This window comes from Myxine glutinosa, chromosome 4 (assembly GCF_964187855.1).
Source record: "Myxine glutinosa chromosome 4, kmMyxGlut1.1, whole genome shotgun sequence".
NCBI lineage: Eukaryota > Metazoa > Chordata > Myxini > Myxiniformes > Myxinidae > Myxine > Myxine glutinosa.
Window position 1 is genome coordinate 57,680,515 of NC_136264.1, and position 17,120 is coordinate 57,697,634.

Below are 17,120 nucleotides of genomic sequence, written 5' to 3' on the forward strand. Positions count from 1 at the left end.
TCATTGGCTTAAACTTGCTTTGGTCAATGGAATTCCAGTTTGACTGGAAACGCTTGAAGACGGATATCTCAGGTCCTTTTGATGGACCAATAAATGGTTTGAATGCTGCCATTGCTGCCTCTACCACTAGTTCCAGAATGTGATGCCAGCATGCAAAATGTAATAGTGGTCGTCCAAGCTTTTGCTGCAAAATAGTGCACGCACCAAGTGCTGAACCAGTGTTGCTGGCTGTCGTGTCAAAGCTCATACCTGCCACCATGTCTTGCAAATGCCATTCTTCGAGGCATTGCATAACAGCAGCAGCTGTTGCTGGTCCAGTTCCTGCTGGCAGCTTTGGCACACCCAGAAGCTTTCCAGTTCCTTGTGGGTCACTGACAATGACAGGAAGGCGATCAACTTTTTTAGTCCCATCGTCTGGAAGGAGCTTGCCATCCCAATGAACCACCAGACTTGTGTTTGGAGCATAGGATGCCTGGATGTCACCTGCAATTGTCTTCCGTTGGATCCGCCTGGATTTCCTGATCGATGTGTGGTTGATGGCCAACTCTGAAGGGTCGTGTCCCAGAGCAGAGGCTGCTGCTGACAAGCTGTGAACAGCTGATCGATCGCTAACCTTGGTGCGGTCGAGAGCTGCTGTTAGGTCCGGTGTAACAATGCTACTTGCACGCTTTCGGCTCTGCCTCTTTGAAGCAGATAGAACAGCAGAGTCGTCATGATCACTGGCTTCAGCACTGCTGTCTGTTGATGATGCTAGCTCAAGAGTCTCCTCTCGGGCTGCTTGCTTCTCTTTTTCATGCTGCTCTCTTTCAGTCAACACCTTGTCGCGTTGATGTGTCCGCTCCTCTTTTCCTGCTAGCACCTTGTCAACACCAACCATAAGGCCCCGTCGACCTTGCTCCCGTTGTGCCATAAGGAATTCACGGTCCTCTGGTATTTTGATCAGATCAAGGACATCAACGTGATGTCAAATAAGTCACGTGGACCGGTTTGAAACTGCTCTTCTTTCTTTATCTGAGGGACAGATCGCCGGCTCTTTCCTTTCAGGATGGATCCGTATTGTTCTACTTTTCTCTCTAGTTTTGCAATGATATTCCGCTCATCTGCAGTGGGGATCCGTGCTTTCTCCCAGATGCATAATGTCTCACGAACAACAGATGTTGCGGCACTGCTTATGTCCAATTTCTCAGCATGATGTAGCTTAAAGTATCGCTGCAGAATCTCTTGCCAAGATGGGAGCCGAGTTTCTGGTAGTTTTTCAATATGGCAGCCATTCAGCCACACATGGTTCCTTTTTCTGGTTGCTCTTCTTGAAGTACTTGCACTCGCCATCATAACTGAAACAAACCGAAATAATTTCTGTATAGTGCTGATTAGCAGATTAGCAGGGGCCATGTGACAGTGGTAAAAGTTTTCAAAATGAAATGAAATTTTACCCAATTTGTTCTCTCTACAGGTGTAATAAAAAAATGGAAAAGCACTTTAGAAAAGTTAATGTTTACATTTGAGGACCACCCTAATATATATATATATATATATATATATATATATATATATATATATATATACAGTAGTGACCCCTAATTCCGAACGCCCCTCATCTCGAACTACTCTAATTCCGCACCGTAAATTCGAGAAAATTTTGTCCCTAATTCCGAATGTATTTCTATAACCGAACCGCCAACATAGCGTTAGCGTCGTTCATATTTCCCGCCGCGAGCGTCGTTCATATTTCCAGTGCTGAAATTAGAGAACTGTGCTTCCATTGGTCGAAAACACAGGCCATTGTTGAAAAGTGGCACCCTAATAAAGCAGTGGTTAACAGGAGCATTCACTTGTCAGTGACAATGTGATTGACCACTTCAGAAAAATTAAGAAAAGTCGCCAACACCAGGCAACTTTGGAGAGGTGGTTCTCTAAAGAAAGCAAGCCTAGTGAGCCCCAACCCTCTACAAGTGGTGTTAAGAGACAAAGAGAGCAAACACCAGAAGCACAGTCATCTGATGTTAGCTTGGAAGGTGCCTCACCTTCCAAGCAATAAAACCCTCTCCCTCCTTCCTCCTCTCCAGCTTCCACATGCACCATCAGAACTCTCCACTAAGGTAAATGCAGTTATTTTCATGTTAGTACATTTATTTCTTGTTTTTATTATTATTATTATTTGATATTTAGGGCATTTACTCATCTTATTTTACCATGAATCATGTGTATTTGCAGTTAACAGTGTCTTGATAATGGGGTTTTGGGGTCCAGGAACGGATTAATTCACTTTCCATTATTTCTTATGAGGAAAATAGTTTCTAATTCCGAACTTTTCCCAATCCGAACTGCCGCTGGAACGAATTAAATTCGGATTTAGAGGTCCCACTGTATATATATATATATATATATATATATATATATATATATATATATATATATATATATATATATATATATACATATATATATATATATATATACATACATATATACGTATATATATATATATATATATATATATATATATATATATATATATATATATATATATATATATATATATATATATATATTGTTGCGGATATGAGGATTGTATTTTTTTGATTGTGTTGTATTGTATTGGAAATTGTTATGAATTATTGCTTGAGTCTGGCCCCTCCTGCCTCCAGTGTTGTGTAAAGGTCAAAGGGTGTCCCGGTAGTTAATTCCATAAAGCACCCATTGAAGGACACTATAATACCCTTGTTCAGTAGTTTATATCCTTATTATGTGTTTTAGGGTAAGGCCTTGTCTTCCATTAGAATGACACTTCATTGCACCAAGTAAAAAAGATAGATTCCCTTCATCCTTCATTCCCATTCCCAAAACCTCCATTTCCCCTTTCGTCAATTGCCATTCGCATTGCCAACTACAATTGCCGCCATTAAACATGTGCTCGGGTTGGGGAAGAAAGGCGTGCCCGCCCGTCGTCATCAAGGGCGGAGCCAGAGGGTCACGCGACCAACCAGGGCCGAGGTGAGCACACCGATGGGCGTGTCCTAAAGGCCGGCGGCTTAATCGCCGGAGGCGCTATAAAGACGCGCGCGCAAGAAGTTGCAAAAAGGGTCCAAGAGAGAGCTGAGTTGTGAGGTCCAAGGCTGAGCTGCGTGGTGAGGTCCATGAAAAGAGCTGAGTCGTCAGAGGAAAGCGGAGTTGCAAGGAGGTCCTACGAGAGAGAGAGAAGGGAGATCATCCAGCAGCGATTCTTGTCCAGAGAGAGGAGGGAGATCATCCAGCAGCGATTCTTGTCCAAGAGAAGAGATCATCCAGCAGCGATTCTTGTTCAAAGGAGATCATCCAGGGGAGCACAAAGCCTGCTATTCGTCGCCTTGCTCGCCAGCAGCAGCGTCCACAGCAGCAACAACACTCAACAGCAGCAACAACACTCAACAGCCGCTTGGGGCCTGGACAGCGGTTTTGAGCAGGGCCGCGAAGGAACGGCGGCTGCCCAATGCGCCGATCGTGCTGCCGGACCCGATGGACCTCCCTCTCCTTCCAGACAATCCACTCTGCAATTCCCCATGTGAGTCCGTTTCTGTTTGTTCTGTCCTGGGTAGTTAATTAAGTTTGTATAGGCTAGTATTTTCACTGTGTCTCTAAAAGCTTCTGTATATTATTTTATTATCTTTCCTTCTCCTTGGTTTATTTGAGCCTGTAAATAGTAATAAATAGTAATCGTATTTCAAACCTTTTTTTTGCCTTCGTCTTCCTCTTCTTCACATCCGTGTCGTCTTTGTCTTTTCCCTCATTGAATAGCTGTGGCGCGATACGGCCAACGTTCAGGGAATCGGGTTTAGTCAGGTAAAAACTGTTCGGCCGCGGTGCCTCCACTCGGTAAACAACATCTTATCCGCGGACCGTAACAATTGGTGTCAGGAGTGTCGGATTCGGACCTGGGACTAAATTCATTTAGCCCAAATTTTGGACACAATTGTACAATTGGCGTAACAATTGGTGTCGGGAGCGGGGTCGGACCCGAAGCGCGCTTAACGCGCTCAAAATTACGAGCTGCTGGAAATTGTTTTGTTTAAAAAACCAAAAAAAAAAACCCGAATTTTGATATCGCACCATGGCTGGTCAAGGCGATCGGATGCCGGTGGGTGAACTAGGAGAGGGGTTAGGAGTAACCCAGGATCAAATGGAGGGGAACATTGGCAATGTGGTTGTGGAGGTTTCAGGCGCGCAAAATGGCGCTCTCGCGCACGTGGTTGTAGCGGCACCAAATTTTGCCGCGCCCGTGACCGTAGCAGCACCAAATTGCGCTGCGCACTTGGTCGCGGCAGCCGAGCCAGAAATGCCAGAGTACATGCGAGTCTTTATGATTCAAATGATGGCAAAAATGGATGCCCAAAGTGATAAGTCCACCCGAGAGCAAAGAGAAATGGGTGAGCAATTGGGGGTAATGAGGGATGAAGCGAGGGGTGCCGGTGAGGGATTAAAAAAAAAATTTGGGAAGTTAGACAATAAATTTGAGGGGTTAGACAACGGGATAAAAGAGGTAAAGAAGGGGTTAATGGGGTTAGAAAATAGAATGGAAGACAAATTGCGGGAGATAGGGGAGCAATCCGCCCGAGAAATTAAACGAATGGGAGAGCAGATAGAGGAGGTGAAAATCGGGGTAGAAGCCAAATTGGATGCTCAGATGGATGAATTAGGACAGATGAGAGTGGCATCTACAAAAGAGATGGAGGAGATGAAGGAGGAGATACGACGAGGTGTAAGTGAGGAGGTCTCGGGGGTACGCGAGGAGGTAAAGCGAGGTGAAAAGCGGATGGAGAAAGAAGTGAGGAATAATACGGCTAAGTTACAAGGGGGCATAGAGGACCTGACGGAGGAGGTGGAACAGCTGACGGTGGGACAGACGGAGTTAGTGGAGCAGGTTCAAAGGAACACTGCGGTACTAGGAGGGTTAAAAGCGACACAAAACGACATTAAAAATGACTTGATAGTGTCGTGGAAGTGTTGGTGAGACTCAAGACGCCAATGGTCGGAAACAGGTTTTACAAAAGGTCATGACCTTATTAAATGGTTGTTCACTTCATTCCAATAACAAATAATACCGTTTAACTCAATGGACCAGGTAACTCTATCCGCATAGTCCCTCTTTCGTGGCTCCAGCGCCGAACCCGTGGTACGCGTTCATTCCGTCGGGCAGGGCTTCTGAGGATGAGTGCCCCTTCACTCCAAGTCTCTTCTGTTTATATGGGCAAGCTTCAGTTAATCCTCTGTGCGCTGAAATCGTAATCCCTTCTCCGCTGCTTCTAATCCGTTCTCCGCAAACGTTACTCGGTCGCCTCACTGGCACCAGCTCGCTCCCCTCCTGCTGCGAGTTCCATTTACCAAACAATAGGGGGGTGCTCCAGCCTGGGGCTTTGACCAGGTGGACAAGAGATTACCATGTTCGTGCACATTCCTGACACTCATTTACGAAATCGGCTATCTGCTTCGTTACTAGTCCCAATCAATGAGTTACATTTCCACAATTCCCTCATCTTTTTGTTTTTGTTTATATTAACCATTAATCTAAACATCAATATAAGTAAACAATCAATCACTGCAAGTAAACATCAATACAAGTATAAGTAAATAATCAATCACTGCAAGTAAACATCATTACAAGTATAAGTAAATAATCAATATCTACAAGTAATCAAATTCCCTTAGGCATACACCGTCATCCTGCAAGAATCACAAAACATTTCGTTGGTCATTGACTCCTTCCATATTGTTCAATCTATTGCATTTGCATCACAAATATCTTTTCAAAACAACACTTCACCATCACCAAGATACAACAATTTCACTTCATTTTCAAGTTTCGTAAAGCATCTGCACCATCTGGCAAAAACGTTTGCCTCCACACAAATGTTGACTTTGTTTGAAAGGAAGGGCTGATCACTTGTGTTTGAATCTAGGTATGAAACATTTTCTCCTAATGTCTTCATAGCTCCTGCACTACTTCGTGTAGGATTTCGCTGTTGTGGTAACATTGCGGAGTCATAGACTGACCCTGCTCTCCATGTAGCATTCTTGCCACTTTTTGCTGTAAACCATAGTAATTCCTGACCAAGGCCTTCACCCAGTTGTAGTTGACTTGCCTCATCCCTCATTGTGAGTGGGCAGCAAGTATTGGTGTGACGTTGATTGGCCAGCAAGATGTGGAACAGGGATGCCGGATGCATCCACAATGATGTTGGGACCATGGTGTTCAGGTCATCCATGGTCCATACCAGGAGTGGCCCGCAGAATCGTGCACAGCTGTTGTGAAAAGGCACAGCCATTGGTTTGCAGCTCCATGCTGGCTCCCCGGAAGTTGGTGAAGTAATAACATATGTCCCCGCATTTCACAGAGGTTGCAGGTAAAATGTCGTTGTCCTGCAACTTCTGATGTGATGAATGTTCGAAGCCTTCGAACAAGAGTAAGTGATCGCCTTTCTTTCATATGTTGCAGTGTGATCCAGGCAAATGGTCACATAAATTTCCTTGGTGAAGGTAAGCATTCATCTCCAAGTTACACGGGAGAATGTCTTCATCATTCTTTGAGAAAGAGGGTGTATGCCACGATTAACTTCATTTTTTAGCCACAAATTTTCTTTCTCGAACTTCTTCCCAATTCCGTTAGCACTCCCTTCAAAATGTGATCTCGTCTTATCCTTATGCTCAGTCACATCTGAATCTGCTTTCCACACACACTGAATCAGATAGGGTACATCTTACCATGAAATCAGCATAATCATGTATATCTTCCGACAGTTTCACATTCAACAATTTGTTGTTTTCCCTTACAACATTCAAAAAGTTATATTCATTTATATGCGTCACACAAATAATATTCAATCAGGTATGTATTTTACTACTAAACTAAGAATAGCATCCACAATTGCTTTCAGGTTAATATAGTTCAAAAATTAACTTGTGCAGGTATTTTAGCACTACTCTAAGAAAATAAATTGTATATGATTACAATCACAAACAGGAATATCTAATTCCCAACAACAATTTTCCCAAACCAACAAATTATGCATAATGTATTATTACCATAATTCCTCTCCACTTTTTCTTTTTCCTTTTTTTTTTCTTTTTTTTTTTTTCTTCCTAACAGTGTGTCACTCGTGGTGATATGAGTTCACTGATATTGTAATTGACACAACTCATAACATTGTCGTTATGCCATTATCTTAATTCTACTGTATATATTCATTTGCAACATCACTTGATTTAATCTTTTAATCTCAGTATTTATGTCGCCATAAAAGTCTTCCTCTTGTGGTTCCACATTTCTTTCCTCATTTGTCACTTCATGCGTTATCATCGTGTTGTTGGTTACCTTATTCAAACACACCGTCACTAAGGCTTTCAAGCAAGCCACCACTAAAACAATTGCCAATATAACTACTAAACCAACAAACAAGTCTGCTACTCCTTGTATATATTCATACCTATGACATAATTATATGTCGATGACATTCAACATTATATACCAAACTAACAAGCTTCCTAAAAGGTAAATAAAGAAAATCCCTTAATATGTAACATAAATCAGATTATTTGTCTTACCCTGATCCCCCTATCTCCCGGGGTCGAACTAAATCCCCTAATCATGAGTGTAGTTGTGATACATTATCCCTCATGTTGCGCTAATATCAGTAGATACTGGTATGTCATGTAGGCAAATAAATGTCACTATCTTCCCTAATTCAAGTAGGAATATTAAATGTTGAAATTGTAATGTTTATCAATGCAAGGGGTGTTAAAATGTAATTCAAATGACTGTAAATCACGACTATCATTTATCTGCCACTGAATGTTCTGCTGGGCTGCTAGGTGCAGCCTCCTTTTCTGTGGGATCGTCCACCTTAGCCCCGTGTGCTTGTTTGCAATGAGGGGCATGAATCCAACTTTCTATTTTGGGTCCATTTTTTTTTTTTCTCTATTCTTACCAATCTCCTATGGTTTATCATTTCATTCATAGATACCGCAACCAAAGGTTTTAACCAAAGCTCTACCAAACTATTTCCAATTTGAACAAAAAATGCCAGTGAAACAATGATTCGAAGAATTAACTTCAAGGGGTCAATAAATTTATTCTATAGCCAGATCTAATTTTCCCATCCAATAGTTTGCCTTGCCACATGTCATATTATAACACTTTAATAAACCTTCGAAAAATGTTTCCCATCTCAACAAATTTCCTTTTTACAAATAGCCATGTGTAACTTACGTATTTAACTACAATTTCCTCTCAATTTGTTTGGCCTAACTGGCCGCAAAAGTGGCTGCCAGCATGCAGTACCGTTTTTTATCTACCAAGGAAGTGCTCGTCCACACAAGACCTCTACCAAAATGTTGTTTGTAAAAACAAATCTGGGATTTCCGATTACATGGATACACTCTCAGGACATTTTCAGGCTGCTGTTAACAATCCACTATGATAAATTAATTCCTTTACCCACAATCAAATAATTATTACAAATTGAGGATATTATCCATCTGACATTCATTTATAGATTCATTATGTTGGATCTAATATATATATATTTTTTTTTTTTTCCAATAATTTCGCACTGGTGTAAGGAAGAACAATATAGTAGGGGAGCTCCCAATAGAGTTCGTGACCATTTTCCCGTGATCAAGGTTTGAAGGTTGATTTTGAAAGATAAAAATATATATATAAAAATAAGCTTGGGTATCTTTTTTTAAAATGTGGGCTAACTCGGCCAGAGGACAAAATCCAAGATGTCCGCCAAAACCGCGAAATCGGGCATATTTCCGCCTACGTGAATGCTACATATACATATTGGGTGTCCATATGTGGGTTTTTCTGGGCCCAGATCTTGCATCTTACATCAGTCAAGTGATATTGTGACTTAAAATGATATTAAATGATTAATGTTGACCAAAATCCAAGATGGCCGCTGCAAAAAACCATGTATTGTATATGTTCATAATTGTGCATACCATAGATTCATCACTGGCGTCTAAATACAGTTTTACATGACTAGTGTTTTCATTTATAACCTTACTGTTACTATGAATGACTTTTTGAGCAGGCAACGAACCAAGATGGCTGCCTCTCGCCCATTAGATAAGCAGTTATGGCTACTGTACATTGTATCTATTGCAACGTCTTTTATTTGACACAATGTTCAAGGTTTTCATTTGCAATCAGTAAGAAAGAATTTATCTTTCTCTATTTGGTTTTATTATATTTACAGTGACATGACATTACATTTACAAGCAGTGATACACATTGCACAAGTAGCATATACGGTAGGGTTGAAAATGACAATAGTTGTTATAACAGTTTGTTTGTGTTGGATAGATTGAAATTGTTATTCACTGTCCGAATCGTCCGTCTCGGACCCAGACTCGACTGGATCATCCATAGTTGGGCTGCTTTCCAAAGCCTGAGTTAGTTTTTCTGGGAGTGCTGGGTGAATGTACCTCAATGGAAGACACATGCCTTCCTCGAGATGCCAGCCATGAGATAAAGGAGACGGTGGCGCATCAGGTTTTTCGTAGTTGAGCAACACGTAGGTTTGATAGTTCACTCTCTTGACTTTCAAATCGTGGGATTCTTTGTCTGGTGGAAGCCGCAGTATTGATTTCCTTTTCATTTGTCGCCACTTCCTGGCCCGAGCATCACACAGAGTGGTACTTTGTTTGTCCTTGTATATGTACCGTATGGTGTACAGCGTCATATGATCAAGCACCTGCTGAGGGACCGGTAGGTGTTTCCCTACTTCACTGAGGAACGCTCTAGCTTCAGGTGAAGTGGATGATATGTCGAAGATGGTTTTCTTCCCATGTCCAAAGAATGCTGCTGTTGTGTCTGAGCCGCTGTGGACGTGGAGAGGAACTATGATATCTGCTATTTCCTTCGGGCAGAAAGCTGTACAATCTATGAACTGCTTTTTGTACTTCATTGCGAGCACCCCTTCAGTTCTATGAGCAACATACGATGCCAATACAAGCACGTCCGTATCTTCTGCGTCGATGATAACAGGTGTTTCTATTCCAGCTTTACGTATTTGTGAGTAGATGAAGAACATGCATGTGTCTGCTTCTAACTGTTCACACTGGAAGTCTGTAACAGGCAAACCTGTCGATAGATTGACACATGTGGGCCCAACGCAGTAGACAAATTCAGTGTTAGAATAGTTTCGGTACAACACGCTGAACTCGTTTCTGAGAAAGATCTGTAGGTGCTGCTTGTTTGTTGCATTGTGGAAGAAGTCTTGAAATCCTTTGGCAGATGGGAATTTGTCCGACTGCTTGAAAAATACATTCTTGGAGCCATCTGAAAATCCAGAAGTGCTTTTTCGAAGCTTGCGTTCGCTATCCTTGACGGTCAGGGAAACATCATATCTGTCATTGACAAACACAACTTGTGATGCATATTTATGTCTGCTCATAATGACGGCGAACACCTTCGATGCGTAGTCTCCCCAGGTGTAGGAAATTCCATCAGCCTTTTCCCTGTCTTCTACCGATGGCGTAGACAAACGCCATATAAATCCCATGTCCAGGATCGCCGTGTACTTGTCTGGTGTTGGTTCCAACGCATGTAGCTTGAATTTTTCTACCAACTTAGATTTTTGCACTTTTTTCATGGTGCCGTTGATATTGAATATTGGCAGACATTCATCTGTGACTCGGTACGACATTATCTCTGACAAGGTGAAATTTTCGGTGTCATTTTCAGCAAGTGAGACAACTGCTGCCATCGCTCTGTTCTCCATTGCGTCTGACTTCATGATGCGCTCGCCAGTCTTGACTGAAGGTGGGTTGCTGAAGTTCCGTCTCAAATTCCTGTGAATGGTTGCATGGAAAGGTTTGTTGCTGCTGAACATTCTGTCTTCACAGAATGCCTTCAAGCATTTCTCGCCATCGGTGTGGACCGATTCAAAATCTTGAATGAGGTCATCAGAAGCTACCATTCCAGACTGTAGTGACTTCAAGACCTTGTTTTCTTCATTGAAAGGGTCACAGCCGAATTCAGTGATGCAGTTGTTAATATCTTGTACAGCTTGTTCGTCTTCCTTCATGCGAGTGGGAGCATTTTCACTGTGATGTCGTTTTGATTCTGATGTGCTGGCAAGATCATGCAGTGAGGATCGGACTCTATTAACATTGTTAGCATTTCGGGAATGTGACAGCAGCATCTTTTCGTTCTTCAAAATTTTGAGCCAGCCAGCTTTCATCTTTGAACCCTTGTTCATTGTCATCTCGATCCAGAGATCCAATGGCAAACATGAGTAAGGCTTTCCCGACATGGATTGAGCAAATAAGCCATCTCGCATGTATTGTGCTACATCCTCTGGGAGGGATTCCATTTCCAGCCAATACTCAACCAACCACCGTCCATATTTATCGTTGTCATAAATCTGGATCCATGGTAGCATTAAACGTAATGTCGACTTGAATTGTTCCCAGTTCTGGATTCTCAACGCATGCAGATTCATCATCAATATTTCAGTCATCTCCATAAATGTGATCCAGTACTTTGCCATTGAACCACCGGACTCCTCAATTCTATTGAACTCATCTGCCACCAATGAAATAACCTCTTGGTTGGCTTCCAGAAGTGCATAACATTCCTGCCGTTCTTCTGCTGTTGAGGAAGGATTCCGCAGGACAGTCAAGTGAGCTTCAAGTTCATCTGAGATGCTTCCCCCATTCTGTAGTGACTGTTGTATGATTCTTCTCAGCAGAGTTTCATACATCAATCGGAGACATCGTATGCTCCTCTTGTAGTGTTTGCCCCGTAATGCCTGGTCCACAGACCCTTCTGCAATAACATCTGCCGCAACGAGGATGTCAGACAAGCCAGACCCGTGAAAACGCTTATTCATGGCAGAAATGTAAGACATGTGAATATGAAATGGGCCCATAGAAGGCAACACGACACTGAATTTATCAGGGTGTTCGTATCTCATTTGCACTATCAAGGCATACACTGGTTGATCTCCTACCAACTGGATGAAGGGCATGTTCTTTTTGCCTGCTGCATCAACCATCCAGCACATTATTTCGTGCACTACAGATTTTCCAGGAGGATTTGGAAAAGTCAAGAAGTAATACGGCTTGCTTTTGACAACATGCGGCTGAACTGTTGACTGGAAACCTGCAAATCCCCCAACTGTTTGACTGCATGGTGCAGGTGGTGTATGAGTCTCATCTAGACGTGCCATGGCATGAATGAGTCCTCGCTGCCTCTGGACTTTAGTATCTGAAGGAGTAATGTCAACACCTGTTCGCATACTTGGAGCTCCACGCTGGACAGTCTTGTAAGGATGGACTTTATGCTGATCGATGCAAAGATGCTTCATTTCTTTAGACTTGGGAATTGTTAATTCTGGGGCCGATTCCTCTGGAGCATGAACCAAATCAAGTGGCTGGACAAACATAACATTTGTACGGTGTGAAGTGTTCGCGCCAGTTAGCGTGTCCTCAGAAAAGTCATCATTGTCCATTACTGCTGTCCCTGGCATACCCAGTGCAAGCTCCTCTGGACATGCTTTGTTCTGCTCAATATCGTACTTGGCCCAAGCATCATAGAGATGTAGCACGTCTTTGTAGCTGATCCCAATTGAGAATTATTTCAATAACTCGACAAGTTCCCGGCTTCTGGTTAGTCCGTGTATCATAACAGACAACCTTGTTCCAAATGAAGTTCGTTTGCCTGTCATATATGAAGAGAGCAAGGCAGTCAAAGCGATAACTGCAGAGTCGTCATCCTCCATATCAAGGTCACGCTGAGGTTTTGAAGACTTTAGACGGGAAATGAGCTGTTTCAGTAGGCTGCTTGTTTCGTCCTCATTGAGTAAATCGTCAATGTGAGGTGGCCAGATCATTGGCGATACTTTTGCTGCTTCAGCTCTAATTCGTTGCGCTACAATTGAGACGAGTTGGTCATCAGTTGCACCTAGGCAATTTACAGCAGCTTCTATGTATGTTCCACCAGCTGACGTGTCAAAAACCATTGAGCTCTTGTTTTTTGTAACTCTTTCGTGGAAACCAATTTGGTCGCTGAATTCCGTTTGGAGCATAGATTTTATTGTGCTAGACTTCACAGTGTTCACAGTCATGCCAAAGTTCACCAGCATTTGCGTGTAGTCTTGTAGAAGGCTCTGTAGTGTTCGGAGTTCATGTCTTTCAAAAATTACAGTGCGCACATGTTTGAAAAACATTTGACGTACTTCTGCCAGTCGTACATTGTGCATGTGCAAATGTTGATCATTATAATCATGGACTTTGATGTATTTCGTCCAACATGACCGATGGTAGCGGATCTCTGTGGCAAATGGATCTGACGTGGAATCAATCAGTGTCAAAATGCGATCCCGCATATTCTCGTCGTCCAGATGGACTGTGTGACCTTTGAAGACATGCCATGCATCCATTTGTTGCATGATGTGCCACTTGTCCCGTCCAGGGTGTTTCAGGTCTTCTCCCTTCATACACCAAATACACAAATGTTTGTCTTGTATAATACCGGTTTGTGATCGTGATTGTCTCTGAGCGCAAGATGGTCCAGGTGCTTCGTCAGCTACATCATCGCTGCGAGAGATTTCTGTTTCAAAACATTTCTTTTGTCGCTTTAGTGCCTGCTCCAATTTATAGTTACTGGCCAGTTGAACTTTACACAGTTTGTGGAAATATATTCCAGCTGGTCCATTGTGCCATGGCACTGCATCAAAGACTTGACCATATTTGTCCAATCCTCTCCATCGTTCTGCTTGTTGTTGGAGATGCTGCCAGGCTTCTGGGCTTAAGCTACTCTTTTCCTCATCACAATGCTTATGACAGAGGATACACTCACTGGAGCTTGATAGTCCTGGAGGCTGGTCCTCATCTTCACTCTTTCTCTTCTTTCCTTGAATGGGTGGTGTCGCCATGGTATACTCTGCAATGAAAAATAAAACCTATTACTTACTGTACATACCGTACATCAGACAGCATGATATGAATGATGTTAATACTTAACTGAACTTAAATATTGAACAGGACAGATCTTTATCTCTTAAAGAAAGGGACTTAACTAATATTTTAACTATTATTAGTTGAATATACTTAACTGTAATGCCTTGATCCATTGTCCACCCTGGTACTCCCTGGAAATTAATACTAACAACTACCTGTGAACAAATACCTGTGAAACTTAATCAAACCATCTTATAGATAAGGCAGCAATCTTGGTTCGTTACCTGCTCAAAAAGTCATTCATAGTAACAATAAGGTTATAAATGAAAACACTAGTCATGTAAAACTGTATTTAGACGCCAGCGATGAATCTATGGTATGCACAATTATGAACATATACAATACATGGTTTTTTGCAGCGGCCATCTTGGATTTTGGTCAACATTAATCATTTAATATCATTTTAAGTCACAATATCACTTGACTGATGTAAGATGCAAGATCTGGGCCCAGAAAAACCCACATATGGACACCCAATATGTATATGTAGCATTCACGTAGGCGGAAATATGCCCGATTTCGCGGTTTTGGCGGACATCTTGGATTTTGTCCTCTGGCCGAGTTAGCCCGCATTTTAAAAAAAGATACCCAAGCTTATTTTTTTATATATTTTTTTATCTTTCAAAATCAACCTTCAAACCTTGATCACGGGAAAATGGTCACGAACTCTATTGGGAGCTCCCCTACTAATAGCTCTCATAAGTCTTAGTAATATCATAGTTAATTTACCCAGCATCAAAGAATTTATTTACTATCCATTCTCATCTGTTAACCAGTGACTTTGTTTGAACTCCAGAACTCAAAACTCACAATAGTTCAAACCAGCAAAATTTCCTTTACTATTTTCCCATATCATCTATGCCTTATACCCATCCATACATACAGCCCAATTTATATTCTGATAAAATTCAAGTTTATATATATATAAAATCCGTGAGCAGAGTACTCTGGGAAGTCAGTGTAAGACCTCTCCAAAATTTGGCTAATTTTGTACTCCCACATTTTTTATGAAGCTCATATCCATAAATAGCTTTGATTCTCATATAAATTCTATCACAATGGAATCCCAAGATTACTCCCAATTTTTACTATTAATGAATAGCTGCTCATAACTCAGCAAATCAAATCTTTATTCTCCATCTCCCTTGACAAAAGTGATAATTTTCATAATCAAATTATATTTCTATTTTTTTTTTTTACGAATTCTCTCCATATGCGATCCCATCCCCATGGAACTATCTATTTTTTTTCAGACAAGGCACACTGTCGGTGTCAACAATCTTGTAAGATTGATACACAAAAACAAAAACACTGACACACAAAATACCCACACACACATGCATTATGCGTATTTGTTTGCGTTGGAACCCTTATTTACAGATCCGGATGGGTGTCAACTTTATTTGAATTTCTCAAAATTTGTCCTTCAATTTTATAAGCGCTAATACACAAATGGACCAAAAAGTTTATTCTTAGAAAACCCCTATGATGTCACATTGACATTACCCTTTCAGTTCCCACAATAATTTATCCAAATTTGACTACCCACCCATTTGTATGTCAGTCGACCACTGACCTATCAATCGTGTGGAACAATAGTCCGAAATTCCCACCTGATCATGATGTGACTCTTGTCACTTGGTTTGCCAAAAAATTGCAAAGCAATTGTTCCAAACTTTGTAAATTTAAAATTTTGTGCCCAACATAAAAGATCCAATTTCGGCATTTGATCAATTAATTATCAATTTGCTTACAAGCAAAAGAAAAATGAATAATTCTTGCTCTGAAAACTTTTCAGACCCAAGAATCATTGACAGTTATTCATGTTTGTCCAGCAATCTAATTTGTTGAGGCCAATCGTCATTTGGGATTTGTCGCAATGAAGGCCTAATCATTGTCTGAGGTATCGGTCAGCACTGGTACCCTTGATCTTGGTTTACCCTATGAACTTGTCTTCCTTTTGGTATACGGACATCCTCTTTTCCAATGTCCCATCCGTCCACACTTGAAACACCGGTTTCTGTCGTTGCCTGGTCTGTGCACCTGTGCACTTGTATTGCTGGGCTGCATCTCTACATCCCTGAGTTGCCACTGCAATCTCTCGTTATCTCCTGAAACACGAAAAAATTCTCTGTACCGTCCTTTTTGGGGAGACAACTGGAAATCAGATGGGACAATTGTCACTTTCATTCCTAATTTCGAGGGCAGTTGTGCATTTGTCTCCTCCACTGTATCCTGTATCCTTTTTATTTTAAGTTCTAGATCCGTTATCCGTTCTTGCTGTTCCCGTTGTCTGGATTCACCATCCCAAAGATGGAATGCAAGCCAGTCTACCGTTAGATTCTGTCTCTTCCTGGCTTTCAATCTTTGTTCCAATCTTTCCAATCGACTTCGCTCAAATGTACCATCTCTTGGAAACTCCTCATCATGTCCCTTTGTCCACAAATACCAATTCTCGACCTGCCTTATAGCTTCGGCACCATAACGGTCATACATATGATGTGTACAAGTACCTTTTTGTGGAATCTCTGGTTGTCCTTGTGTATTCTTGCAGGCTCCATTTCCCATTCTGCCTTTTATCAAAGTAGCGTTGGATGTGTTGTAGTTTGTTCCTCTAAAGCTTCACTCGTACCTCCAGGAAGGATCTCTCCACCTGTTCAAACGGTGATTTCCAGAGAATCTCTCTCACCTGTGGCTTTTGCACAATCCAATCTCACAGATCAGTATTTGCAGATGAGCCAGAGGGTCAGTATGAAATGGGTGAATCCTCAGGTGTCCGCTCTGTTGAAGGGGAAATCACACAATGGTAACCGCACATATATATCTATATATAACTCACCATCTTGCTCAATTTTCCAAGGTTGTCTTCACATTGATAATATCTCACAAAGATATAAAAGCTTCTTTCTTGAGACCGCATTTTCATCAATCAAACGATCAATATATTCAATTTAATTTATTCAATTCAATTTATCCAGTTAAATTTATTCAATTAAATTCAATCAATTAGATTCAATCAATCAACAATTCAATCAATTATTCAATTTCAATTAATTCATCAATATTCATCAATAAATCAAATTAATCATTTTGGATGACTCCTTGCATAAGCCCTT

At 41.4% G+C, this 17,120-nt stretch overlaps 1 protein-coding gene across 1 annotated transcript in view; it reads right to left on the reverse strand.

Moving 5' to 3' along the window:
* The window catches only part of LOC144891478 (uncharacterized), a 35,074-nt gene extending 18,283 nt beyond the window's left edge, over positions 1-16,791 (reverse strand). The window contains exons 1-2 of the mRNA XM_078775097.1: positions 16,518-16,791; positions 5,145-5,388 (exon numbers count right to left, since the gene is read on the reverse strand). Of these exons, the coding sequence (XP_078631223.1) occupies positions 5,145-5,388; positions 16,518-16,572 (299 nt within the window). The 5' untranslated portion in view covers positions 16,573-16,791. The remainder of the gene's footprint in view (positions 1-5,144; positions 5,389-16,517) is intronic.
* Positions 16,792-17,120: the final 329 nt, after the last annotated feature.